Source organism: Canis aureus, chromosome 32 (genome assembly GCF_053574225.1).
Source record: "Canis aureus isolate CA01 chromosome 32, VMU_Caureus_v.1.0, whole genome shotgun sequence".
Classification (NCBI taxonomy): Eukaryota; Metazoa; Chordata; class Mammalia; order Carnivora; family Canidae; genus Canis; species Canis aureus.
The window spans coordinates 36,651,952-36,678,843 of NC_135642.1; the positions used below are offsets into that span (position 1 = coordinate 36,651,952).

At 40.8% G+C, this 26,892-nt stretch overlaps 1 protein-coding gene across 8 annotated transcripts in view; it reads left to right on the plus strand.

Moving 5' to 3' along the window:
• MAP2K5 (mitogen-activated protein kinase kinase 5) overlaps positions 1–26,892 on the plus strand; it is a 257,977-nt gene that overhangs the window by 198,857 nt on the left and 32,228 nt on the right. For 5 of the 8 annotated variants that reach the window (XM_077881616.1, XM_077881617.1, XM_077881615.1 and 2 more), the window contains 2 exons: positions 17,989–18,050; positions 21,050–21,095. In XM_077881616.1, the coding sequence (XP_077737742.1) occupies positions 17,989–18,050; positions 21,050–21,095 (108 nt within the window). The remainder of the gene's footprint in view (positions 1–17,988; positions 18,051–21,049; positions 21,096–26,892) is intronic. The other 3 variants (XM_077881620.1, XM_077881621.1, XM_077881619.1) reach the window with 1 other exon arrangement.

Consider the following 26,892-nt stretch of genomic DNA (forward strand, 5'->3'; position numbering starts at 1 on the left):
CTACTGCATATTTACCCAAAGAAGACACTAATTTGAAAAGATATGTGCACCCCTGTGCTCATTACAGCATTATTTATTATAGTCAAGATATGAAAGAACTCAAGTGTCCATTGATAGATGAGTAGGTAAAGGAGATGCATGTTTACACACACAGGGAAATGTTACTCCACCATTAAAAAAGAATAAGATCTTGCCATTTGTGACAACACGGATGAACCTAGTGGGTATCACGCTAAGTGAAATGTCATGCAGTGAGAGACAAATACTATATGATTTCACTTATATGTAGACTGTAAAAAAAGAACAAAACAAATAAATAAAAGCAGAAACAGGCTCATTGATAGAACAAACTGGTGGTTGCCAGAGGGTACAGGGTTGGGGGGGGTGCAAAATGGGTGAAAAGCAGTGAGAGGTACAGACCTCTAGTTATGGAATGAGTAAGTCATGGGGATGAAAGCTATGGCATAGAGAATATATTCAGTGGTACTGTGATTGCATTGTATGGTGATAGATGATTAGCTACACTTGAGGTGAGCATAGCATAACATAGAGTTGTCAAATCACTGTGATGTACATCTGAAACTAATGTAACATTGTGTATCAACTATACACAAAAAATTTTGAAAGAACTACAAGATTTTTTAAGTTCTAAAATTTATATTCTGATAAAGAAGCACAAACTTTTAGTGGTCAGTAGTGGGCTATAACTGGGCCAGGTGTGTAGACAAACAATAGACTTGATTGTTGAAGGTGCTAGTTGAATAATTCTGAGATGCACTGATTGTTCTTTCCTGCCATGAACAGAAAGGAAAAAAGATTTGGTCTTAGGAATGTCATAGCATAGCACTCCATGTAGAACATCTGAGTGGGTCTACTGGAGAGTTTATCTCTTCTGCTTACTCCAAGAAGACTTTCTGAAGAAGATGAATGCAAAGAAAGCTTTGATAGAGGACAGTAGCATAGACAGAGTATGAATACCAAATGGATAGCTGGTCAGGGAGCCAGGGGGACCATGGGGTAGAAAACAGAAGGAAAAGTCACAAATATAGGTGTGTAAAATACACACACACACACACACACACACACACATATGTATAAATGCTATGAGACAACAAATAAATCCCAAGGGAAATTAGAAAATACTTTGAGATGAGCAAAAATGGAAACCCAACATACCAGAACTCATAGGATGCAGCAAAAACAATGTTCAGAGGGAAATTTTTAGCTGTAAGTGCCTGCATTAAAAAGGAAGAAATAACCTAACCTTCTACTAGAAGAAACTAGAAAAAGAACAGCAAACTATACTCAAGCAAGCAGAAGGAAGGTAATAATAAAATTTAGAATGGAAATAAAATAGAGAACAGAAGAACAACAAAGGAAATCAATGAAACCAGAAATTGGTTCTTTGAAAAGATCAGCAAAATTGACAAATCTTTATCTAGACTGACCAAAAAGAGAAAGAAAGAAGACTCAAATGTCTGAAATTAGGAATGAAAGCAGGCTCCTTACTGCCAACCTTACAGAATTAAAAAGGATTATCAGGAAATGACATGAACAGTCATATGCTGGCAAATTGGATAACCTGGGTGAAATGGACAAATTCCTAGGAAACCACAAACTACCAATACAGACTCAAGAAATACGGAACCTGAATAGACTTAAAACAAGTAAATAAAAAATTTTTTAAATCTTCCCAAAAAAGAAAGCTCAGGACCATTTAGTTTCACTGGTGAATTCTACCAAATGTTTAAAGAAGATTTAATACAAATCCTTCTCAAACTCTTCCAAAAAATAGAAGAGAAAGAAATACTTCCTAACTTCTTCTATGGAGCCAGTAGTATCCTGATACCAAAGCCAAACAGACCTCACAAAAAAACTATAGACTAATTTCTCTTATCAATATAGATGCAAAAAATGCTCAAGAAAATACCCACAAACTGAATCAAGCAGCATATAAAATTACACATATATACCAGGTGGGATTTATCCCAGAAATGCAAAGTTGGCCCAGTGAAAATCAGTCAATATAATACACCATATTAGTAGAATAAAAAACAAAAATCCCATGATCACCTCAGTAGACACAGAAGAAGCATTTAATAAAAATCTACCACCCTTTCTTGATTAAAAAAAGAAGCCACTCAACAAAGTTGCAAGAGAAAGGGACTTCAACAACCTGATAAACATCTACTAAATCCCCACAGCTAACATCATACTTTATGGTAAGAGACTAAAAGCTGCCCCCTCTAACTAAGATCAGGAAAAGACAAGGATGCTTATTTACTCTCACCACTTCTATTTGACTTTGTACTAGAGATTCTACACAGGGAAATTAGTCAAGAAAAAGAAAAAGCATCCAAGTTGAAGAGGAAGAAGTAAAACTATTTATAGATGACGTGATATTATATATAGAAGACACTAGAAAAACACAGAACTGTTGATAGATGAGTTCAGCAGGGTTGTAGGACACAAGAATAACACACAAAAATCAATTTTTTTTTAGATTTATTTATTTGACAGAGCATGTGTGTGCATGCGTGCATGTAAGTAGGAAGAGGGGCAGGAGGAGAGAATCTTCAAGCAGACTGCCTTCTGAGCATGGAACCCAATGCAGGGCTTGATCTCATGACCCATGAAATCATGACCTGAGACAAAACCAAGGGTCGGATGCTCAACCAAGTGAGCCACCCAAGCACTCTTAGTCCAAAATGAAATTAAAACAATTCAAGTTATCAAAAGAATCAAAAAGAATGACTTAGGAAGAAATGTGACAAAAGCAGAAAACTACAAAATATTATTGAAAGAAATTCAAGACCTAAATAAATGGACAGACATCCCGTGTTCAGGGAATGGAAGACTTAATATTGTTAAGATGGCAGTACTCCCCAAATTGATGTACAGATTCAGTGCAGTCTCTGTCAAAATCCCAGTGAGCTCTTGCAGAAATGGATGAGCTGATCCCAAAATGCATAGGGAAACGCACAGAACTTAGAAGGGCCAAAACAATCTCAGAAGAAAAAGAGAGTGGAGAATTCATACTTCCTGACTTCAAAACTACAAAATTACATAATCAAGGTAGTATGGTGCTGCCATAAGGACAGACATATGGAATAGAATTGAGAGTCCAGAGAGAAACCCATATATCCATGCTCAATTATTTTCCAGCAAGGATGCCAAGACCATTCAATGATGAAAGAATCACTTTTTCAACAAATGATGTTAGGACAGTTGGATATCCACATACAAAAGCATGAATTTGGACCCCTACTGATCACATCATACATAAAAATTAATTCAAAAAAGTCAGAAGCCTAAATGTAAGAGCTAAAACTATGAAACTCCTGTAAGGAAACATAGATGTAAATTTTCATGACCATGATTTAGGTCACAGTTTCTGAGCTATGACACCCAAGAGCATAAGCAAGGAAAAAAAGTTGTACTTCATCAAAATGCAAAATGTTTGTGTGTCAGAGGACACCATCAAGAAAGTGGAATCACTACAACAATGCCAGGGCTCCGGGTCAATAGACAGTGGTGGCCAACCATAGCTCTAAAAGAGAGACCTTTGTGCCCATTGTAGGACGTTGGGGAGGTAATGTCTTTTCCTGTAAGGTCTGTGGCTAGGAAAGGGGGCTTGAGAAGAAGGCCACAGTGGGGATGGGGAAGGAAGATGGAAACAAAGTGACCAGCGGAGTGATAGGCAAGAACTGGAGGAAGTGGGGGTGGGGGTGGAGGAGGTGCTGCCAAGAGGCCCCGCCGGGGGTCATCCATGATGAGTAAAAGTAAAGCTGAAGATAGGAACAGACTCTTGCCAATAATAATAATAATAATAATAATAATAATAATAGATAGCCTATCATTGCAAATCTCCATTTATAAGAAGTCTGTGCCTTCAGTGAGTACTTATGACTCTGTTTAACCATAAATTTTAATGAAGATTAAAAAGAGCCTGTACTGTTTACTTGGCTGCTAGACTGGCATATGCATATCATTACAGGAGCATTAAAAAGAGTCTTTATGGGATCCCTGGGTGGCGCAGTGGTTTAGCGCCTGTCTTTGGCCCAGGGCGCGATCCTGGAGACCCGGGATCGAATCCCACATCGGGCTCCCGGTGCATGGAGCCTGCTTCTCCCTCTGCCTGTGTCTCTGCCTCTCTCTCTCTCTCTGTGACTATCATAAATAAATAAAAATTAAAAAAAAAAAAAAAAAAAAAAAGAGTCTTTATGAGGAGTGCCTGGATGGCTCAGTTAAGCATCCAGCTCTTGATCACAGCTGAAGTCTTAATTTCAGTCATGAGTTAGGGACCCACATTGGGCTCCACTCTGGGCTTGGAGCCTACTTAAAAAAAAAAAAAAAAAGAGTCCTTATAAATAGGGAGTCATCCACCCCACTAAACACCTGAATTCACAAGAACCCTTCACTTAGATGAGGCTCCTCTAATACTTTCTAGAAATGCCAGCAAATATGTCCAGTGCTGGAAGAAAATAGCGTTTAATGCTGCCGCCTACTTGTCGGAAGAGGGTGGAGGTTAATCACGCAGCTAGCTAGACACTTGGACATGTACTGGGCAAACCAAGAGGCACCTAATAATATCTCTGTTCTAGCAGAGGGTGACACATGAAGAAGGGGATGAAAAAATTGAAAATGGGGGGGGGGGTGCCTGGGTGGCTCAGTCACTTAAGCGTCAGCCTTTGGTTCCGGTCATAATCTTAGGGTCCTGGGATCAAGCCCCACATTGGGCTCCTTCTCCCTGTGTGTGCGTGCGCGCGCGCTCTCTCTCTCTCAAATAAATAAGTAAATAAGATCTTTTTAAAATTTTAAAAAGATTTAAAAAAATTAAAAAATAATAAAATAAAATAAATAAAATAAAATAAAATAAAATAAAATAAAATAAAATAAAATAAAATAAAAAGATTGAGAATGGGGAAAGGGGGAAGAAAGGAGGGAAGAGCCTGCTTTGAAAGCACATTATTAAAAATGCTTTTTGAAAAGCTTTTTTGTTCTGCCTTGTTTCTCTTTATCACTCCACCTCCATGGAATTATCTTTTTAAAAATACAGATCTCAAGATAATATCTATAAGGCAATATCTGTCTATAAGGTAATATCTAAACTTCTTAGCACAGCATTTGAGACTCTCACCCATATTTTTTTCAGCCTCACTTTGGCTCAGCCAGTGACCTTCAGAGTTGCCCCATACTCTCACACCTGTGGTGACACCCCTCCCCCTGCTGGGAATGACCTCCTCCTGCTATTCATTTCGTCCATCTAAGCATCATCCAAAGTCCAGCTCAAAAGTCATCTCCTCTTTGAAGCTGTCCCTGTTACCTTCCCACCTCTTCCATCGTACCATGCTCCTGCCCAATGCTAGGCAGCATTCAGCATAGCATTGGTTACAAAAACTTTATCACGGTTTTTATTACACAAAATCAAATTAAGTTCATGAGTTTTTCTGCCAGTAGATCATGAAGTCATCCAGCACAGGGATTTATTTATCCCAACACCTGGTAGAGATAATGACTCAAGAAGGAGCTCAGTAAATGCTCCTTGGAGTAAATTAAATACAGATTTTTCTGGCAAAGCTTGTCCTACACAAAACAGAATGTGGTCTAAGTTTGTCTTTTCTTCTGAGGTCCATTCTATCTAGCAGAGAAGGGCCTGTGTCCCATAACAGCAGCTAAGAACAGAGGCCATCATAGAGAAACTCATTTCTGTCTTTTTTTCTTTGAAAAAGTTTTTATTAAAATTATAATTTACATAACATAAAATTCACCCTTTAAAAGTATACAACTCAGTTCCAGAACATTTCCATTACTCAAAAAGAAACCCAGTACCTGTTAGCAGTCACTCATAATTCCTCCGTCCTTTCCAATCCCTGGCAGCCACTAATTAATCTACTTTCTATCCCTATGGATTTCCCTATTGTGGATATTTCATATAAATTGGACCATATAATACCTGGTTTTTGTATGTTTGGTTTCTTTGATTTAACATAATGATTTCAGGGTACTTCCATGTTGTAGCCATTCTTCAGTATTTCATTCCTATTTATGGCCAAGTAATGTACCATTGTATGGAAACACTACATTCTGTTTATCAGTTGATGAACATTGGGCTGTTTCTGCTTTCTGGCTCTTATGAATAATGATGAACATTATGTGTAAGTTTTTATGTGGATACACACACACACACACCCCCGTAGGAGTGGAATTGCTGGTTGGTATGAAAATTCTGTTTAATTTTTTTATGAACTTCCAAACTGTATTTCAGAGCAACTGCACAATGTTACATTCCCGTCAGCAGTTTATGAGGTTTCTCAGAGATACCAGAAGCCCCTACAGAGTTCAGTGTGGCTGCAGCGCTTACCAAAATACTAAGAGATGAGACAAGGGCGACATTTCAGAGGATCTTTACACACCGTGCCTGAAGGCATTTTCAGGAGCAGGGCACTGAAAGTTTTAAATGGGATCAACAGAACCAGATTTGTGTTTCAGAAAAATCACTGACAGAGTTGTGGAAGATGTTTGGGAAGGACAATTAGGAAGCTATAGGTCTGATCACAGATTATGAGGGCTTTAATTAGCCTGTGTATGTTTGAAGAGTAGTCAGGAGATAAAATAAACGGACTTTGGTGAGTAATTGGAGATGTAGGGGAAAGTAGAGAGGTGGGGTCAGGGATGAAGCACTTGGCTTGGGCGGTCAGGCCCTCACTGACATGGGTCTCACAGAGAGACAGGCATGTTCGCGGGAAAAAGATGATTAGCATTCTGTTCATAAGACAGTTCTGCATACCTCATTCAAAACTGTGTTATTAATTCCTGTTCCAGAGACCCAATTATATGTAATTTATCAACTAGACTCTTAAGTTCCTAGGCTTTTCATTTCTGTCTCTGTACTGCTGCATCTAATGTGGAGTAGTCATTTACAAATACTTGTTGATGAAATGTGTGCATAATTATAAGAACTTACTACTTGTGTTTTCAAGACTTCAGAAAAACAAATCCAAAAAGTAGAGTATATGATGAGAAGGTACCTAGCTAATTTATATGGTCCTTTATCAAAATTCAGAAATCTAGGCTTAACTTCTATGGCTTACAGATGTTACCCTAAGGAATCATGTTGCTTTCCCATAACATTCCATTTTACAGATGAGGAAACTGAGTGACAGTCAGAGGGTATGGCTCTTTCCACTTACTACCTTATAACTGACCTTGATGGGAGCAAAAAGTGACAGCTGAACATTCTGGCATCAGAAGGAGAGATTATTTTAAAAGCTACAAAAGAAAACAACGTAGAAAGCACTGTAGCCATGCCCCAAGGGCATAGATCTATTGCAGCACAGTTCAGTTTTGTTGTCTATGAGAATAACTCCGGGTCTTTAAGAAAAAATTGAATTCTATTCTGCATATCTGTTTAAATTGGCAGGAAGGAGGTTGGCTGCTTTTAGAAAGATTTATATATATAAAAAGTTTGGCTCTTAAACCTTTTGTTGTCTTAAAAAATCCATTCTTGGGGAATCACTCATTCCCAGGCAGGTCACTGGGAAACTAACTGAGAAACTACTGGACTCTGAACATAGCAGGTGCTCTCTGGGGGCAGAGGGTGGGTGGGGAGGTGGAATGATTGCCTAAGGAAAACTGCTCTGGAATTCAAAAAAGTAGTATTAACCAACCCCAGAAGAAATAATATCCCTTTTTTTTTTTTTTTTTTTTGCCTGGGGACTTTGCCATAATTCTGGCTCCTGAAATTAGTAAAAACTAAAAGGAACATGCCCATCTCTCCTGCTCCCAGTATCCAAAGGCTGGCCTGTTCCTTTCATGACACAAAACCGCAGGCAGTTTATAGTGAGACAGGACTCGCTGGCCTGAGCTCTCCGATGACCTGTACTGGCCCGAGCTTCTAACCGCAGTGGCTAGCACTCTATCGACTCAAATACATGGGTGTTGATACACAATTCCATGATGCTTGTAACTTGTATGAGTTAATGATGGAGGCATTAGAAACTTGGTAAGTTAATACAAATGGATACACAATAGTCTTGCCCTCCAGTGATATCGTTAACTAGACCGGTGTCCCATAGTGTTGGGAATATATAATTGGGACCCTGAAAACTGATACTCCTCTTTTATGTAAGCCAACCTTTAGAAATCTAATACCTCCTTTGAAAAGTCCAGTATATTTAAATTAATGCAGTTTGGCTGGTTTGAAGATTGAAAATAGGTTAGCATTAAGGCCATGATTCCTTTAGTAATTACTTTTTCTGTTGGTAATAACTGTTTCTTTAGAAATGACATTAACATTCTACCAAAACACAGCAGTAATCCAAAAGTTAATGTTCTGTTCATTTATAATTATATTTAATTCATATTTATGAGTTGTCGGGAGGGAGGAGGAGGAAAGTGAGTTTAAAAAATGTAACAGAAGAAACAAGTTAAAAGCAGGATTTTTCCTGAGAGTCTGAAGGATATACAAAGTCATTTAAGTGGGAAAAAAATAATTTTTAAATACACAGTTATATAAATTCAGATTCTATTAACTGATGCTGAAGAAAAGTCTGTGTTTTTATTATTTCTTAGTGGCATTGAGTGAATTCAGTGAGTAAATTTTCTCCATTTCTTCTTTTTTACTAACCAAAATATTAGCATAAGTATCCCTGTGATTTAGATTTCAGTAAGTGAATTAGATTTGGGTTTTGTTTATTTTTTTAACCAGGAAAAAATCTGCATCTTTAGGCAGTCATTGGACAAGTAGCTTTGTGTTGTTTTCTTTGAATTGTCCATGAAGCCTGATGTATTATTAATGAATTAATTTCTTGGTGGTGGAGGCCTATGAATAGCGTTCTGTGAATGGGCAGTTGCCTGGTGGGGCCAATTTTGGCTGCTGTCATTTAACATGTGTTGCTCTATTGTGAAGTCTTACCCAGCCGTAGGACAATGCTCATTTAATCCACCATGATGGGACCTACACACCCTGAGCCCAACTTGGATGCCAGGGTCAGTTACCCCGCAGCTCGGGCTGGGGCACTGCTCCGCCTCACTGCCGAGCTGCTCTAATCATTTTGCCTGCCGTTCATTTTCCCTAAACCAGGGAAAAACGCATATGCGAACAGTGCAAATGTTCTCAAAAGAGATTCCAAACTGGTCGGCTGGGGTGTTGCCTCCATTCCAGAACGGAGGCAGCGTTCCAGGGAGTATAAGTTCCTTCCTTCCTCCTGGAAATGGAAGCGTCTGGACCCACGAGATCCCTGATGTTCTGAGGTCCAGAGTAGCAGATGGCATTATGATTTTCCAAATCCTGATGAACATTCTAACTGAACTTGTTCATTTCACAGTATGTAGTTCTATTTTTTTTTCACTTCCTCCCCCTTCTTCCCTCCCTGTCTCCCTCTCTTTGTTCCTCTCATATTGACTAATTTTAAACTGATGCGCTATCTTCTTCACCCAGCTTTAAATTCTCTTCTCTCGGGTTTATTGTTTGGAACCAGGTAAAGCACAGTTTCACATATAATTTTCAGCCTTTGAGTCACAGCTCACATAGCCTTTGAATTTGCTTATAAAAATATGTAAGCAAATACCACCAGCACTCCTGCACTATGCAGCCCCTGGAAGTTCTGTTTGTCCCCTTATCCATAGCTCGCAGTGCAGGTGGCAAATGGCAGTAATTATTTTAACTAACAGTCGAGTGAACATCAGGAGGACCTACAGTGTGATGATGTGGTCTTTGGATTTCAGTGAGTTCTCAGAGTCTGCTTTGATAGTGTTATGGCTTGTTGATTTTTCAGGACACGGACCTGCCATGTTCTTGCCCTTGAACAGTGTATGCATGTAGTCCAGATCTCTCAGTGTTAACCCCTTACCTGTGAAAAGAGGAAGAGTATTTCTTTTCATTTCTGAATCCGTGAAGGGTGATTATTCGCCCCAAGATTTTTCCCCTCTCGTTTTTGTTTAATATAGTTTAGGATCTACCTTTAATCTAAGATCGCTTTTAATCAGCACTTCTGCAGATAGAACCCAGTAAAGTGCGTGTAGGAACATTATAATTTAAGTCCTGGATCAAACATGTGTAGCTGGACTTTTCCTGAGGAAAAAAAAAAAAATTGACCTTACCAGCCTATGAAATTCAAACACTATATAGGGACAAGGTAAAACCACAGGTAGGAATTGCTGAATAATTACCTTTAGACCAGCCTGAGCAGGAGGCTTCCCACGAGGGTGAGCTCATTTAATGGTTCCTAAAACTCAATCTTGTGGATGTCAATGGTCATGCTTGATTATTTGCAGCAGTGTTTTATGGAAAAGCAATGGAAATGCATTGGGAGGCTCCAGAGAGGACAATAACGGGTTTTGCTTTTGTAAATGCGGTCCCTTTGGTATGAGACAGGCATGTTTTTGCTGTTCCGCCTATGCCATGGAAAACGGAGGTAGATGTAGATGTTAGTGTGAGTGTCCAAGTGTGTGTGTGAACATGTGTGTGTGTACTATTCATATGGACACGCCTAAACAATGCTGTGACCTATAATGTATGACCAACAAGTGACCTAAAATAAAAAGAAAAAAAACGTGTTGTGTTTTAGCTTCAGAGAAAAAAGCAACTATAAATAGGGTTTCAAAGATTAATCCACGTTCCAGTTCTCTACCTCTTTTCAAGGAATTTAATAAAACCCCAAAATCTTTGCCATAGGTTTAGAAAATCTCTAAGTGAATATAGATCTTTAAGTGACAGAAAAATTGTAGACTAAATGAAGGGTCAGTTATGCTATTAATGACAAGTTTTTTTTTCTCTTGTCTTTTACCTCAATACCGAAGAACTTCTACAACATGTTTAGGAGGAAGAACCAAATAGGAAAAATCTTTATAATCTCAAGTCTCAATTATCTACAGACAGATTCCTTTAGACCTTTTCATTTATATTTGTGTTTTTTTATAAGCCATCTGGTTGTGATGTTCACTTGGCTAACAGCTGGTTCTCCCTTGATTTAAGGGTTTATAGGTCAGGAGGGTGTTTAAGTGGCAAAAATTCCAGCCTTTTGCCCCTTGTCCTGGGTCCTTCTGAGACAAGTTAAATGAGCTGCTACTGTCAGCCCAGGCCCAGTGGACAGAACTTCACACCAAAATGCCCACACATGTAATTTGTCACATCTGGCAACCCAGAGCATGAGGTGACCCAGTGTGGAAATTGAATCATCTTTCACTCTCTCTGCTCGGGACTTGATGTGGAGTGGGATAAGTAAAGGAGGGCTTTCTGATCTCCAGCTGAGGAGGGGCAGAGGCTTTTTTTCTGATAACGTGCATCTGCAAGCCTTCCTAAATTCACAGCCTTATTACCAGCCCCGTCCCACCTAACACCCAAAGATTGTGATTTCACAATGTACAGTTCTGTGTGCATTGTGAAATCAAAAATATACATAATGTCAAAATACCAATCACTCCTTCAAGAGTGGCCACATTTTTAAGTGAGTATCTTTAATAAACATTGTGTAAACATGTACAATTCCGGTGTGTAATTATGATTCACTTATATCTGAAGCTGGGCTGTCTCTGGCTGACCTGGAGCACCTGTCCATCGAGTTCCCACCTTTATCTCTCTGACAAGATGTGACTGTCTTCTCCCCACCTGTTCCACCCCCACTACAGTCTATTAGAGCAGCAAATTACAGATACAAACACCGAGGACCTTCAAAATACTAAAACTAAGCTAATTTCTCAAAATCTACCATTGGTTACATTTTGGACAGATACATTTTTGGTTTGTAGATGAATTTCTGTGGAGATCCTTAAAGGTGAAGGTGCATTTTTTTTGTGGGTTTTTTTTTTTTCTCTTTTTTCAGACAAACCAGGTTTCCTCCTCAGTCGAGAGATAGGTTCTGTGGAATCTGCATCTGTCTCCTAAAAATGCGATTTTAAGGCAGTGAACAATTGAGAATCAAAAACCAATTTGGGATCTGTCAAGGCAAAATGCTTTTGTGCCTGACATGAAGCCACTGGAATTACAAACAACCTTTGATCCCAACGCTGAGGACAAATGTGGAACAGTCTAAGAGACTTGTGGGGATTAGTGTGAATCCCAAGGTGTAGGAACAGAAATCGTGGGCCGGGCCAAAGGAACATTAGGCTCAAATTAGAAAATTTATTCTTAAAATGTTAGTACATTAACTCAAAACTGATCAAACTCTAGGTGAAAAAATAAATAAATAAATAAAAAATAAAAAAAATAAAAAAAATAAAAAAATAAAAAAAAAAAACAAACTCTAGGTGAGTCTCTGATTTTAACTACCTGTTGATGTGATGGCTTGACACCATGAAATCTGGAAATAGGCTATTAAAAAATGTTAGAAGGCTTGCCATATTCTATGTAACTTGCCAGGCTAGTTTAATCTAACCACATCACAACTGACCTGAGAATTTGCCAGTGTGCCCAACATCTTAAGATTTTTGAGAAGACACCTGTCATCTTTCATTTACCGCCAGTAAGTATAAAATCTTCGTTTGAAGGACTGTTTTGCACAAAGAGAAGGGAATAAGACATGGATGAAAATGTTCAAGGTCCCTTCCCCACCCAGGTGTTCTCTGGAGGTGAGGAAGGAAGAAGGTGGGAGAGCAAAGAAGATCCTTTACAGCCCTCCAGACTCATGCTCTGTCCTCTGTCACTCTCCTTTATGAACTCATGTGTACCAGCCGAACTTGGTGCCACCCAGTACAGCCCAAATGCCCAGCTCTTACTTGGCCATTCCCTCCATCTTGCAGGGCTATTTATTAGGGGTACACATCTTGTCCCCCTCGAGAGTACACAAATTCTTTAAGGTGATAGATTAAATATCAGTCATCCCACAATGCCAGGCTCAGAGCCTTTGACATGTTAGGTGATCAAGAAAATTATTGAACAAACCAATAAATAAGTAATGAATGACTATCATTTTATGTCTATGCCCTTTCAATGTTTCAGTTAACTACCATATCCTTGTCAGGCTTCATTATTATCTGTAATTAGGAATTAAAAGCAAAAATTAAATCATCAGGTATATTTTTTTAGGCAAAGTTTCCTTAACTTTTTTCCATTGAGTAGTTATGCCAGCCTTTCCCTTTACACAAAGCTAAGCTCTGCCAAGAATCTGGACCTCATCAGAGTTTTTAAAAATAGCTCCTTACCTTTTTCCCTTTAAACTTTCTATTTCAACATCATTTGAGATTCATATGCAGTTGTAAGAAAGAATATGGAGAGGGGCACCTGGGTGGCTCTGTCGGTTAAATGTCTGGCTCTTGATGTAGGCTCAGGCCATGATCTCAGGGTCATGAGATCGAGACCCGTGTCAGGCTCCATGACTGGGCATGGAGTCTGCTTAAGATTCTCTCTCTCCCTCTCTAAAAAATAATGATAATAATAATTTTTTTAAAATAATAATATGGAGAGAGCCTGTTTAGCTTTTACTCAATTTCCCCCAATGTTAATAGCTCATAAGCATAGTACAATACCACAACCAGGAAACTGACATTGATACAATCCACCGAATTCAGATTCTACCCATTTTCCATGCACTCATGCATGTGTGCGCATGTGTGGGTACTTGCATAAACGTTGTCATGGATCTTTCCAAAGCCAAAAAACATCATGGTTTAAAACAAAAAAAACTATGCCTTTGGGGCACCTGTGTGACCCAGTGGTTGAGCATCTGCCTTTGGCTCAGGTCGTGATCCCAAGGTCCTGGGAACGAATCCTGCATCAGGCTCCCCACAGGGAGCCTGCTTCTCCTTCTGCCTCTGTCTCTCATGAATAAATAAAATCTTAAAAAAAAAAAAAAAAAAAAAACGATGCCTTTGAAATAATGATCTCTCTTTTAAGAAAGTGTGATTTCAAAAGCATTTACCTCATTTGTATTTTCCTGTATTTGGAGTATCCAGCCTATGTGCCTGCTCTCAAGGTCACAAAGTGTGCTTATTGGCATAGTCAGTCTGCAAGTGAACTAGCAGCAGCGGCGATTGAAATCAGACCTCCTTCTTCCTCCCCACCCCCCACTCTCTGAGTGTGTTGGTGTACACACACACACACACACACACACACTCAGATTTTCTGCTGCTTGCCTTTTTTATGCCTGAGTACCTTGCTGACAAGTGCTAATAACAAAATACCCAGAGAGAGTCCAGTTGAAGTTAGCATACATTAAACATTCTGAACTTGTCCTTTTGCTCATAGATTGTGCATAATTAATAATTAAACAGTTTCGGTTGTAATGGGTTGACCTTCCTGAACTGTTCATTATTCACAAGGCAAAGGCATCACTCAAACTTTTTTCCCATTGTCCTTCGCTGTTCTCCAGCATGCCACGTGCTTGTGTTCCAGTTGTTTAGCAAAAGAGGCTGACCAGGTAGTTACTGAAGCCTCTGAGACTCAGAGACTGTCCTCCTTGATGACCAGAATTGCTTACTGAAATGGTTTATGGCTGCTGTTTTTATATAACAGTGGCCGGCTCGATAACAAGATCCAGCTGGTGTCCCTTTAGCAGGACTCTAAAGTTGATTTGGGATCAGGATCTTGGGTTAAGGCTTCTGGTTAAGGTTGTGTCCACTGTTTCATTCCATACCTCTGTGCTTAGAAGTTCAACAGACAAGCATCCCCCCCAAAAAAGCCCTTAAGGTGAAGTATGGGCACCCAGGGTCTTAAAAAAGAATGACTTTTATTAACAATTGAGAGTCGGTTTCAGCCAGTCCTGAGAGTTATTAGTGTAACCGCTTCTCCAATTCATGTTTATATTTTTGAAATGTATTTGTTCATCTTCCCTGAACCCATGTTTCACAGAGCACATTTTTGATAAGTAGCAGCAAGGACTTTACTAGTTCCCTGCTCTCCCTGGCATGGGTCTCCGGCTCCCTGTAACCTGGTGGTGACTGGATGTGCCCCTCTCCCTGGGAGCTGCAGGGAAACTGGGACAGCTCTGCGCTGAGCCTGCCTCCCTCCTTTGCACAGATTTGAATTAGATAATGAAATAGGCAGGTTCTCGGAGGTGTTTTACATGCTGCCCTAAACAAACTTCTGCTTTTACTTGCTTAAAAATGAGAAAAGTATATTTTAAAATCCTCCAATGTGGTGAGCACTGTCAGGTCTATTCATTTGCTTTCCTTTGGCGTGTTCCCAGCCTGCGTGCTTTTGTAGAGTGGGAGGCTCTCGGAGGACTCGGTTGCTCTCCCTCCACCCCCATGTGTGTGTGTGACATTCTGACCACCACCCCTCCCCCCACATCATGTGGTCTTCTGTATCTCAGAAAATTGTCTTTGAGGTATGCCAGAGACGTGAGTTTTAAAAGGAAAAGAAATATCTGGCATTATGCATGTGAGATTAGAATTTCCCCCCACATCTCTGATGAGTGATTCTGTCCAGGCACCCCTGAGATGAGATTCCACTCTCTGCGGTTCTGTAAAGTCGACTTGGGCTGGCATTTTCACAAGTGAAATAAATTATTCATGGGTACCACCCAGTGTTCCTTAGCTTTATATTATGAGGAACTTAACAGGCTACAATATCAGGTCTTAAATAAAATTAACTACCCATGCAAAGATGTCACATTTCCTCGTTTTGTTTCTCATCCATGTTAAAATGACATCTTCATCAAGTTGCCTAGTCTATAATTCATTAATTTACTCTTGGTATCATACTTTGAAATGAGGCCCACATTAGCATCATGTTTTATACTAGGATCTTTGTAGAAAACCGGTCCAGAATTTTAACCATCTTAGTAAATATTCAGCCACATTAAGGCAGTGGTAGGCTTTTATCTTCCCAACCATTGCACCGTAAATCAACCACTACTCAGACACTTCCAGTACTATGGCCTCCAAAAGAATGTCAGAAATGATGACATAGAGGACTAAATACCGGATCAGAGTCCATAGTTTTCGCACCTCAGACTCTGAACCATTTTTTTACTAATAGTTTTTGAGACACAGTGAAATGTCATTTCTTGAACTGGGCCTTGTAGAATCTCGCAGGCGCGGTGATATATATGGCTTTCCTCAAACAGGCCGGGCTGAAATTGATACCATGTTTTATTTTTGCTCTTCAAACTGATGGGACTTTTGTGACCGTTTTCTAGTACCTTTATCGAAGACTTGTCATGTGATTGCGCGCCTGCTTCTTCTGAGTGGACGACTTCATCAGCCCCCTGTTCTTCATGTCCTATGCAATGCCTGCATGTAATCCTTTGAACTTGGCAAGATGTTATTTCACTTCCATTTTCCTTTGTTTTCCTTTCTTCTTGGAAGCCTTTCCCTACTGATGAGTATTTTAAGTTTATGATTACTAATCTTCCCCTGCTCTGGATGAATAGAGTAAATTCAAAGAGGACAGATATGGAAAATCTAAGAATCATTTGGTTCACGTTCCGTTTCTTTTAACCTCTTTGGGATTTTGTTTTGTTTTGTTTTGGCTGCTTTGACCCCTCCCCACGCCCCCAGTTCCTTTTGATTTAATTGTATTTTCCGGCAGTTTCCAATTGTTTGAATTGGAAACAAAGCCTTAATAAGAGTTCTAGTTAATTTTCTGTCTTGTAATTACCGATCTCATTTTTCTGATAATTGGCCACAGCAATTATATGTATATTTACTAATCACATAGGAGGCTGTGCAATTGTATCTATCTGCCACCATTGATAATGACACGCATATTGCAGAGGTGCTTTTATCATCTTCTTTTTTCCACTACATCAAAGCTATTTCCTCTCGTTCTCAATAATGAATACATGCATGCATTTGACACAGTTGTGTGCTAGAGAAATTGTTTGGCTCCCACCAAATGCTGCATGCTCTGAGTTTCTTGCCTGCAGCGCTGGAAGGTTGTATGTAATGATATATTGCTCATCCAAATGGCCAAAGCACTCCAAAGCACAGTGAGATTAAAATAAGTCATTCCTTTGTTAATTTAAATAGGTGCATGTATCATACTTTGCAGGGCACTTTGTGTAGGGATGTCAGAGAGGAAAAAAGCCGCCGAAAGGTATTTTTAATAGCAAATGAGAATAGATGGGAATGGAGTCATTTGCAGCTGCCTACTTTATGTGGCTCTCTTGTTCCAACTGTAGGTCTAATGAGATGACTGTTAAAGTACTCTGCAGTGTAATTTCATTACATCCTGAGCCGCTACACTATAAACACAGTGGCGCTCTCTGTCATTCTTGGAAAAACTCCTAAATTCTTAAAGCCTTCCTTTGCAAATGGTAATGGGGTTTGCTCCCTGTGTTACTCAGTGGTTGTCATTTGTGGCTGTGTTGTTTCCTGCTCTTTTGAGTGGCTCCTACCTCCATCCCAGTCCTGTCTGGTGGTCAAGGTAGGAGTTTTTTATTGTGTCCTTAATTCACTGCCTTTCTCATGTGACGAGTTTGCCCCTACTGGAAAATAGGCTAAAATTCCTTTTCAGGCAACAGCTTCCCCTATAAAAAGCCTTTCTATTAAAGTAAAACAAAAACAAAAACACAACTAACCCAAATCATCCGGCAGGCAGTTAAGAGCAGTTGAATATACAAATAAATGTAAATAAAAAGGAAAGTGTAAATAAATAGCAAATCCAGTAAAAGAAACAAAGGTCAGCACAAGAATAATTTCACAGCTCTTTGTTAATTACAAGACCATTTGTGTGTTACTTAAATAATCATTAATTTCTCATTTACACTTTCGTACCTTCTTTCCTACCCCGTGGCTATCATTGTCCTTTTTTCACCTCCCCTGCCTCTTTGCTCTTGCGTTTCTCACCGATGTAAAAACGTGTGTGGCTTGAAATTTGGCATTTTTAACGTAAACGTGTGGGAGAGGGTGTAGACAGTCTTCTTAATTGGCCGAGGCCTTATTTTCCGTTGCACATGGTGGTGAAGCCTTGTTACAGATTCATCTTTCTCCTGCTCCGGGGGGCGGGTGGGGTTGGCGGGGTTGGGGGGGAGGCTGGGGGGAGCACATAGAGGAGAAAACAGGAATTGTTGTGACTTTTGGTGACTTGTTTTTCCTCCATCCCAGGATTCGCCCGTCCTTCCGGTTGGAGAGTTCTCCGAGCCATTTGTACATTTCATCACTCAGTGGTGAGCCCGTTTGCAAACATGCCAGGCCCTCAATGTAAATGATACATGCCATTAACTCTGCGGCTCCGCGAGACCTTCTGGCTCTCCCTGCCTCCTCTTGGAGACGGGAGGGACTTCGGGGGGCCTTGGGCAGATGGGGCAGCAAAGCTGAAGAAATTGTTTAAATTATGTAAACGTTATTTACACAAAGGGTCGTAAATGTACTTTAGAGGCTTTTTCCTGTTTTAATAAACTGCTGAGAATCGGGCTACTTCTTCAAGCACAGATACTGTGCTATCCGATTTTTTTATTCTTAAGAAATACGCAATTTTATAGCCCCTATTGAACAGACATATGAAGCTTATTTTTATTAATGTAACCTCAAGCTACCCATAAAACTGTCTGTCACTTAGTGGAAGCAGCCTAGTTTATTAATTCACCGGATTTTCAGTAAATAACTTTTATCCTTGGTTATATGTTAAACACAATACTGGGGTCCCCTTTCAGTGAATTTTGATGTTTGAAAGCCCATGCAAGCATGGTTCCATGAGGCCCACTTGAACCATTAAAGACCTGGAAGGAACCACAGGATTTCTATCAAAGGGGCCCTCATAGCCTCTGGGCAGCCCCTCATCACTTTACACCTGAGGAAACAGGCATTTTCCTGCCAACAGTTCTTGTCCAGCCCTCTGCCTTTCCCCGCAGTAGAGTGAGGTTTCCCCTTGCACATCATCCACCTGCCTCTTCCCCATTCAGCAGCACCCGGGTGGCCTTAGAAACTCAGTGGCTCCAACCCACTGCCCTGCTTCTGCCCTCTGCCTCGCCCCAGCATGGAGAGAGACAGACAGAGGAAGAAATTGAGAGCATAGTAATGACCACCCCAAAGCAGGAGACAGAACTAACCAGAAACTGTACTGGACGTTCTGGAACTTTCTCATAACTACCTCTCCATTCCTTCCCCTCATCCACCGAGTTCCATTTCATCAGCCCTTCAGAGTCATGTTCAGTGGTGGAAAATGAACCCTTCATTCCCGCAATGCCTCGAAATGGTGCTGCCGGGAGTCCTTGCTAAACCAAAACTGTTGTACGTTGTCCCCCTCCCCTCCCCCCTGCCATGATCCATCTGATGATTACGCTAAAGTGAAGCCAAGAAATATTCCTTAATATAAATGTCAAGCTTTATCACCTTTTTGACTAAGTGTAATATGTTACCTCTTAATAAAAATGTCTCATACGGTTTATATTCCATAGAAAAATATGTGAGGAAGAGATTTTTCCCCCCGACTTCGAACATTTTATTAACGCTGTTTCTATTTATTTAAAATACTTATATAATATTCTGTAGCTTTTAAAAACTATTTTTACCCTGCAGACATTTTATTTCCAAAGCATATCATGTTGGAAAAAAAGCACATATATCGGTTTAACACCCGAGTCCTGAGCTCATCAATAATATAGAGCCATTATCCAGAAATGTGTATTAATCTCTCTTAATTTCCTTTACATGGAATTCCTAGAAACACTCAGAAGCACATCATGGGAATGCCCTATTTTGAAATGCAGAAATTGAAAAATAAATGGTGCCATTCCTAAGCCGCCTGGAGCACTGATTTGGGCATCACCCGACCGGCAATGTGGGCTTTGTGACGGGACAGGACGGCTGTGCATCTCGCTGTGTGGCCTGAGAGCCGCTCAGGGGTGGGGCCAGTCCTGGGCAGACGGGGATGAGCAGAGAAGGCTTTGCCTTCCTTCTGTCCAAAAAATTAATCAGCTGCTATGTAAAAGTTTTATGGAGGCAGGGGGAGGGATAACCTGTGTTGAAATTTCCACAGATGTCAAGCCGAAACAGAAATGATAGTGGGTAATAGCCTTGTTTTCCCAAGAGATACAGCTACTTTGGAATGTCAGATTAGGACTGTTACCAACTCCACTGGCGAGACAGCTTGAATTACTTGCTAATGGATGCAGTATTTGAGAGGTGCATATGGTTATTTATAGGGAAGGCAAATGTCCTCGATGTCATTAATGGTTCATAACTACGGTTCTTATTTACCAAATGATCATTAAGTCTCTCTATTTAAAAAAAAATAAATACTGTCAGCAAATGCAGGGATCATATGATGGGTTTTCCTGTTGCTTGTTAGAGGTTGCCTGATGTAAAGAAAAAGCATCCATATGATTTTGAAGTAATCGAAGAAGCAGCCTCTTTTCATGACTTCATCCCACAGACACTCTGGGTTTAGTACAAATACGGCCGCCAAAGAGTTACCCACAGTCACGTCAGTCCCACGTGTGAGTGTTTCATCATGTAGCTACAGCTGTGGATGATACTTACTGTCTGTAAGACAAGAAATATTTTGTAAGGAATGTAGTTCTTTAAGCAGCTTAAACAAACAACTCCTCACAGCTGTTTAGTGCATATAGACTTGCATTGTAACCAGAATAAATAAAAGTTGAGATAATGTAACAGCCCATTTGTAACTTTGTAGCATTCTCTAGATTCCTGGCCTCTTTTATGTATTATTTGTCATTCAGAGTGATAATGAAGGAATAAGATATTTTCCTATTTGACCTGATAGTCATGTTTCTTTTCTTATTACCTTCTCCCAGTTACCAAAAAAGAAGTCTGTTGTTCCCTACATTTAAGTTTGAAATAAATTGAGAACTGAGTCAGGGAGACATATTGCTGCTTCCCCGCCACACACACATTTATTTCAAAAGTAGAATTAGGTAAATTTAAATCCATTCTTCATCTGTATTGCAAGAATAACTCTACCCCCCCCCACACACACACACACAAGAAAAAATCTTTGTGTTTCTGATTCATGAGATTTCCCCCAAAATCTGATTAATTAAAGGCCCAAATAAAAGACAGGGTATATATGCTAATACTTTGGCCAAGAATTGAATATGATGAATTTGAAAACATTCAGATTCCAGGGGAAACAGTCCAGGGTGGAAAGTATAGCACAGATTCCTAAGTGATACCGGTTAACAGTGGGGTTTCCTTCCTCTTGCAGCATGCGAAAACAACCGAAAGAAAGACCAGCACCTGAGGACCTGATGGTAAGTACATTTTTTTAGTTACATTAGAATTCTCTAGTTATAGATCTGTGCTTAACATTCTGTTAAAAGTACCAGAATGGAATTTAAAACATCCACAGGCTTTAGAGAGGCAGCATTACTTACTCCATTTGGGGAGGTGTTTTTGAAGTTCATATCCTCAGACAGTAGTTTTTACTTTTTAAAAACCCACCACCGTTTTTGAAACTTAAAGCAGAACTCTCTTCCTTCGCCTCACACCCAAGGGTCACAAGTTAATCTGGGTTACTCCTTGTCCTCATTTGCTGTTACAGCCTCTCAGAATCCAGAGGATTGGTAACAGAAAAGCGAGTCAGCATATTAAGTTTTTAGCGCAGTCCTGCAGGAGAGTCTGAACGTGGCGTGGAGTCCTCTTGGATTCATGTAGAATGAAATTAGATTGGCTGCAAAAGATCAAGTTAATGTGAATCTTTGGTCTTTCCACAGAAAGAGACAACTATAAGGCTGCGGGTGCTGTGTTCTCAGCTCCAAGGCCGCTTTCTTTGATTGCAAATGACAGTTTTTAGTGGAGCAGGGAGAGGAACAGAGACGCTCCCTAGCAATTCCCAAATGGTCATTTATTTAGTGCAGATTGTTGATTTGACAATGCACAAGCTGTTAGACCGCTAGGATCGAGCATTAGTAAATAATAATTATCATCTGCTCTTTCTCATGTTTTGTGTATACCATTCCGTCTTTAGATTATTGCTCAGAGCACATTCCGGCCGATTTCCTTTCACCACTTTAAACAGTGAACATTTTACAGATACCAGTCCAGAGGTCTTCATCCGTTGTTTGCCATCCTAATCAACACCCTGAGTGCCCAGACTTCTTAAGTAGGATACAGATTTCATCCTAGAATATAAAATAACACTATGTTTCCCTTTCACATCATGAATGCTTTCCGGAAAGGTAGTTTTCTCCCTCTTGTTACCCCTGGAGCAAATCTCCGTTTTCAGGGTAGTTTCAAGTTAAAGTTCACCCCTAAAACCTCTGCAATTCACAACTGTGCAGTTTTCATGTCTAGAATACACTGATCTTTCAGCGACGGCGTCTCTTTGATGGTTGGGAAATTCTTGCAGTTAGTCACATTTGAGAAAACTTGGAACAGGTTCTAGAGATGGAGACCCATTTACCTTGTACATTATTATGCTATGGCTGGATAGCTCAGCTATTAAAACAAAGGAATAGGGTTTCATAAAATAGATATGTTTGTAAACGCATGTCTCAGTGCTATGATGAGTTGGCCACTTATAAATAAAACACTCCAGATCTCACGTACACTCATAAATGCATACGGATGTATGTCTTCTTGGTAAGGAGCACAACTCCAGGGTGGCAGGTCATAAAGACAAAGCTAAAGGGTGAGTACTTTCAGTGCCTTAGAAGGAAGTGTATGTAAGGGTGTGTGTGTGTGTGTGTGTATGTGTGTGTGGAGAGAAACAAGCAATACATATTTTGATATCTCTCTTTATAACTGTACACCCTGGTGTGTGCTGTCCCACATTTTTAATTAATAAATATCAATAAATCAGTGAAAAAACAGTGAAAAATTTAGTCACAGGAAGCACTATCCTATACGTAATTTAACATTTTTAGTACTGCTCCCAGTTGGATTTAAATGAACATATTCCTTAGGTACAGCACCAGTGAGGCACCCTGGCTTAGAAAGAGCTTGGTGAGGAGGCGGAAAACTTGGAACGAATGTGAGGCTCCTGCGGTCAAGAGGGTTGGGTGCTGCCTGCCTCTGACTGTAATATTGAGCCAAATAGGGGAAGGGAAGGAAAGTGAGTTTTACCTGACTTGGGGTACCTGAGTCACATCCTTGGATCCCAGTCTTTGTGTTTTCCAGCATATTAATGGCTTTAATTTTTCCTTTTCCCTCTCCGTCCACAACCTATTTGATGGTGCTCCCATCTGGAAGCTGAGAGCATCCTCTGGAATGCATGAACTGTGGAGGACATTTGTCACTGTGGGTGGGGGTCTGCCTTTCATAAAAAGAGCAGTTTATCTCCCAGACACGGTAACACCAGGTAGCAGGGTACTGACGTGGTCAGTACTTTTGGGCGTACCGCTTGGGCCGCATCAGCTGTGGGAGGCCTGGAGATTGTCCAAACCAAAGGGAGAAAATCAGAGATGGGACCAGGTGGAAATGCTGAGAGTTACAGATACGTCACTGAGGACCTCTGGTGTGGCTGTGACCTCAGTGAACACATTGGGTCCTGCCTAAGTAAACCAGAGTGCAGGGAGGGGTGGGCCATGCACACAATGGGCATGCAGGCAGTTTTTATCTGGTGGGGTTACCTTATATCCAGAATACCCCAGTCATAAAAACCATCATCTTTCCAATTTTTGACCATGTAAGTCTTAAAGATGAAGTGTAAAGCTCAAGTTTAGACTCCTGAGGCCACTAAAATCCCAGTAGTAGGACTCATCTAGGTGTTTAGCTATTTAATTCTACTTTTTATGGTTGTTCCAAAGATAGTTACCAATTTTTCTCTTTTTTAAAACAGATTTTATTTATTCATGAGACACACACACACACACACACACACACACAGAGGCAGAGACAGAGGCTGAAGGAGAAGCAGGCTCCCTGCAAGGAGCCCGATGTGGGACTCGATCCCAGATCCGGGGATCATGCCCTGGGCCAAAGGCAGACCTTCAACTGCTGAGCCACCCAGGCATCCCTAGTTATCAATTTTTCTGTTTTGAGTAGAAGTATTTTAAAGCTGGACCAAGAAACTCCCTTAACACTCACATTTTGGGGAGCCCAGAGTTCATGTGAGCTGATAGACTTTTCTGGCATGTAGCCATTAAGCTACATATAGAACTCACTCAGAACTCTCATCAGTAGCATCCACATTATCTTGGGAGATCTCAGAACCAGGTAAATAATTCAATTCAGCAGATATTTGTAGACCATTATGTGCAAAGTCCTGTGCTAGACTCAAGATACAAGGAAGAACAAGCCACATTCATACAGTCTTGCAGGGAACACAGCAAGTATACAAATTGCTAGGATAAAGTAACTCATAAAAGAACTGCAGAGAAAAAAAAAAAAAAGAACTGCAGAGTTCTGGGGGATCCACTGGGAGAAAATGGGAAAAGCTGCATGAAGAAGGTAGCATTTGAAAAGGGCCTTTGGAGAATGGACTGAATTTTAGTAAAGAGTTTTCAAGGGGACGTTCCAGACAAAGGAAACAGACTGGGCAAAGCCTGAGTGTGAAGAGGCTCCAGACTTTTTCAGAGCAGCGTGAGAACCCTAGTGCCCTTTGGAACAGAAATCCTATTGACATTATTCTCGGGGGGTCCCAAACCCACAAACGTGGAATTCAGATAGGCTACACGTTCACCACCAGCTGGGTAATCTGTTAAAACTTCCACTTCTTATAGAAGAAACCCTAGTCCAAGTCTGAAAACTTTGACCTGACATGGAAGCAACACACCCACCCACCCACACTTTTTTTCCGTGAGTGGGCTCCCATTCAAGTAGGGAAACCCTTCTGTCCTTTAAGAGCTATTGCATAAATCAAGAGTCAGCGTTAAACCCAACAAAGGAAAGCCAGCCATGCAGGCGGTGAAGACCCTCCGACGTGCTGATACCCCTCACTCACACACACTCTCTGCTCCTAAGAAAATGATTCCGTTATTAACCCACTTTTACATCACCCTAGTAAATCACAGTGAAGACCTAGGTCAGTGCTGCCTCGGCTCTGTGAAGTAGGACCCATCAACTTAGAAAAAAGTTTCAGTCTGTAGAAGCTCTGTAGAGATGGCAAACAATGTTCACCAGGCTTAAGACAACGCAGGGGGAACGTTGCAGCTTATGTGGAGTGGGGGACAGCTGCTGCCCGTCAGAACGGATGGCAAGGATGCGGCAAGAAGGGAGAAGATGATAAAGCAAGGGTGATGGAGGCCTTTTCCCAAAATGTCAGCAATCCAATTGAAGGACACAAAAAGGGACACCTGGGTGACTCAGCAGTTGAGTGTCTGCCTTCGGCTAAGGGTGTGACCCCAGAATCTCAGGATCAAGTCCCTCATCGGGCCCCCTGCATGGAGCCTGCTTCTCCCTCTGCCTGTGTCTCTGCCTCTCTCTGTGTCTCTCTCATGAATAAATAAATAAAATCTTAAAAAAAAAAAAAGACACAAAAAAATAACAATCAGACCTCTAAATTCAGCGACAGCTTGAGATGGGAGCATATTGAGATGGAGAGGGTCAGATCTGGTTTTGCTCTTCAAATGGTTGTGTTGAAGTATTTTTGAATAGAAGGAATACGGAGAGAAACATTATCGTGTAGGCCTTTGCTCGAGGAGGCCACCGAGTGTGCCTTCTGCTGAGTGAGTCTTCCTGTGAAGTTCTCTGGTAGCCAAGGTCAGGCTGTGCTTTAGCAGGAAAGCTTCCCCACTTCCCTTCCCTTGTCAGCAGCTCCCTATCCCCTCCCAGCTCTTAGCATCCTCATGTGCAAAACGGAGGGGATGGACGAGATCCCCCAGTCCTCCATCTCAGGACCATGACTTCAGGAAGTCTGTTAAAGCCCCTAAAATTCCATCCAGCTTCGTGTATGCATGCAGGGATTTGCATTCTTTTCTGAGGAGAGGAATCTGTGGCTGTCATCAGTTTTTCAAACGGGACCGTGACCCTGAATGATTGTTAAGCTCCCTGGCTGCCTTTTCATTCTGTTAGTGCAGTGCAGCCAGGACCAGACCAGCAGCTCAGGAGGGTGCTGGCCCGGCCAAGGGGAAGGAAGGGAAAGGCCCTCCCTGTGGGACTGGCCAGGGCTGCTCCCCAGCTGGCAGGTGTCCTTAACCTCCCAGCCTGTCCTGAATGTGGGCCTCGACGCAGGCAAGGAGGGTACGGGCCGTGGGCACCTCTACAGTTACAATTTAGGTTCAGAGTGCTGTAGATCCTTCTATGCATTTAGAGTATTTCCAGAAGCTTCCCATGTCTAAGCTCTATTTAATGGAATCTATGCATAGTAAGTAATCAGGTCAGAAGAAGCAGCATCCCGGTTTGAGATCAATCGCTGGCTAATACTTTATCTAGGCCACTTTATTATCTCATGCTGATCCGATTCCCATTCTCCTCCTCCTTTGTAGCATGCACTTCGGCTGTGGTAAAAGTACGGATCACATACATATTAAAAACATATACCCATTCTATCTGTATGTAAATGCGTGAGGCACAGCTGGATATTGCAGAGGAGTTTGATTTACTAATAGTTATTATCTGTTCTAGCTGTTCAGTGGCAAAGAGAATTTCAAAGAAACAAGCTGGCGCAGAAATTGTCTTTATGCTATTACTATACTGCTTTAGTAATTGTTTAAAAACATGGGTTTTCTCCTTAGGTTCTAATAATGCCTGTTATTTTGTGCGTTTCCTGGTACATTCCAGAGCAAGGCGTCCTCGTTCAGTATCTCCTCATGTTTGGGTTTTGGTTTTTTGGGGGGGGTTTTTTGTTTGTTTTGGTTTTGGTTTTCCATTCAGGCTACTAAGAAGAAACACAGAGTGCAGTTTGCAATTGAAATTTGACATTTTGCTTAGAAAGCAAGTAAATCGTGGGTCGAAATCTAAAAAGCAGGTGTGGATCTTGGGGGAGGGATGTCAGTTATAATCAAAATAATGCTTTTAGATTTTTTTTCCCTTCATCTAAATCCCAGCAGCTGCAAACTTAAAGGCATCTCATTTCTCAGAAAAGGCTTTATGTATAAGAGGTGGTATTGTTTGGGGGCTAATAAACACCAAACTGCTCCAGAAAAATCTGTTTAAACATTTAATTAC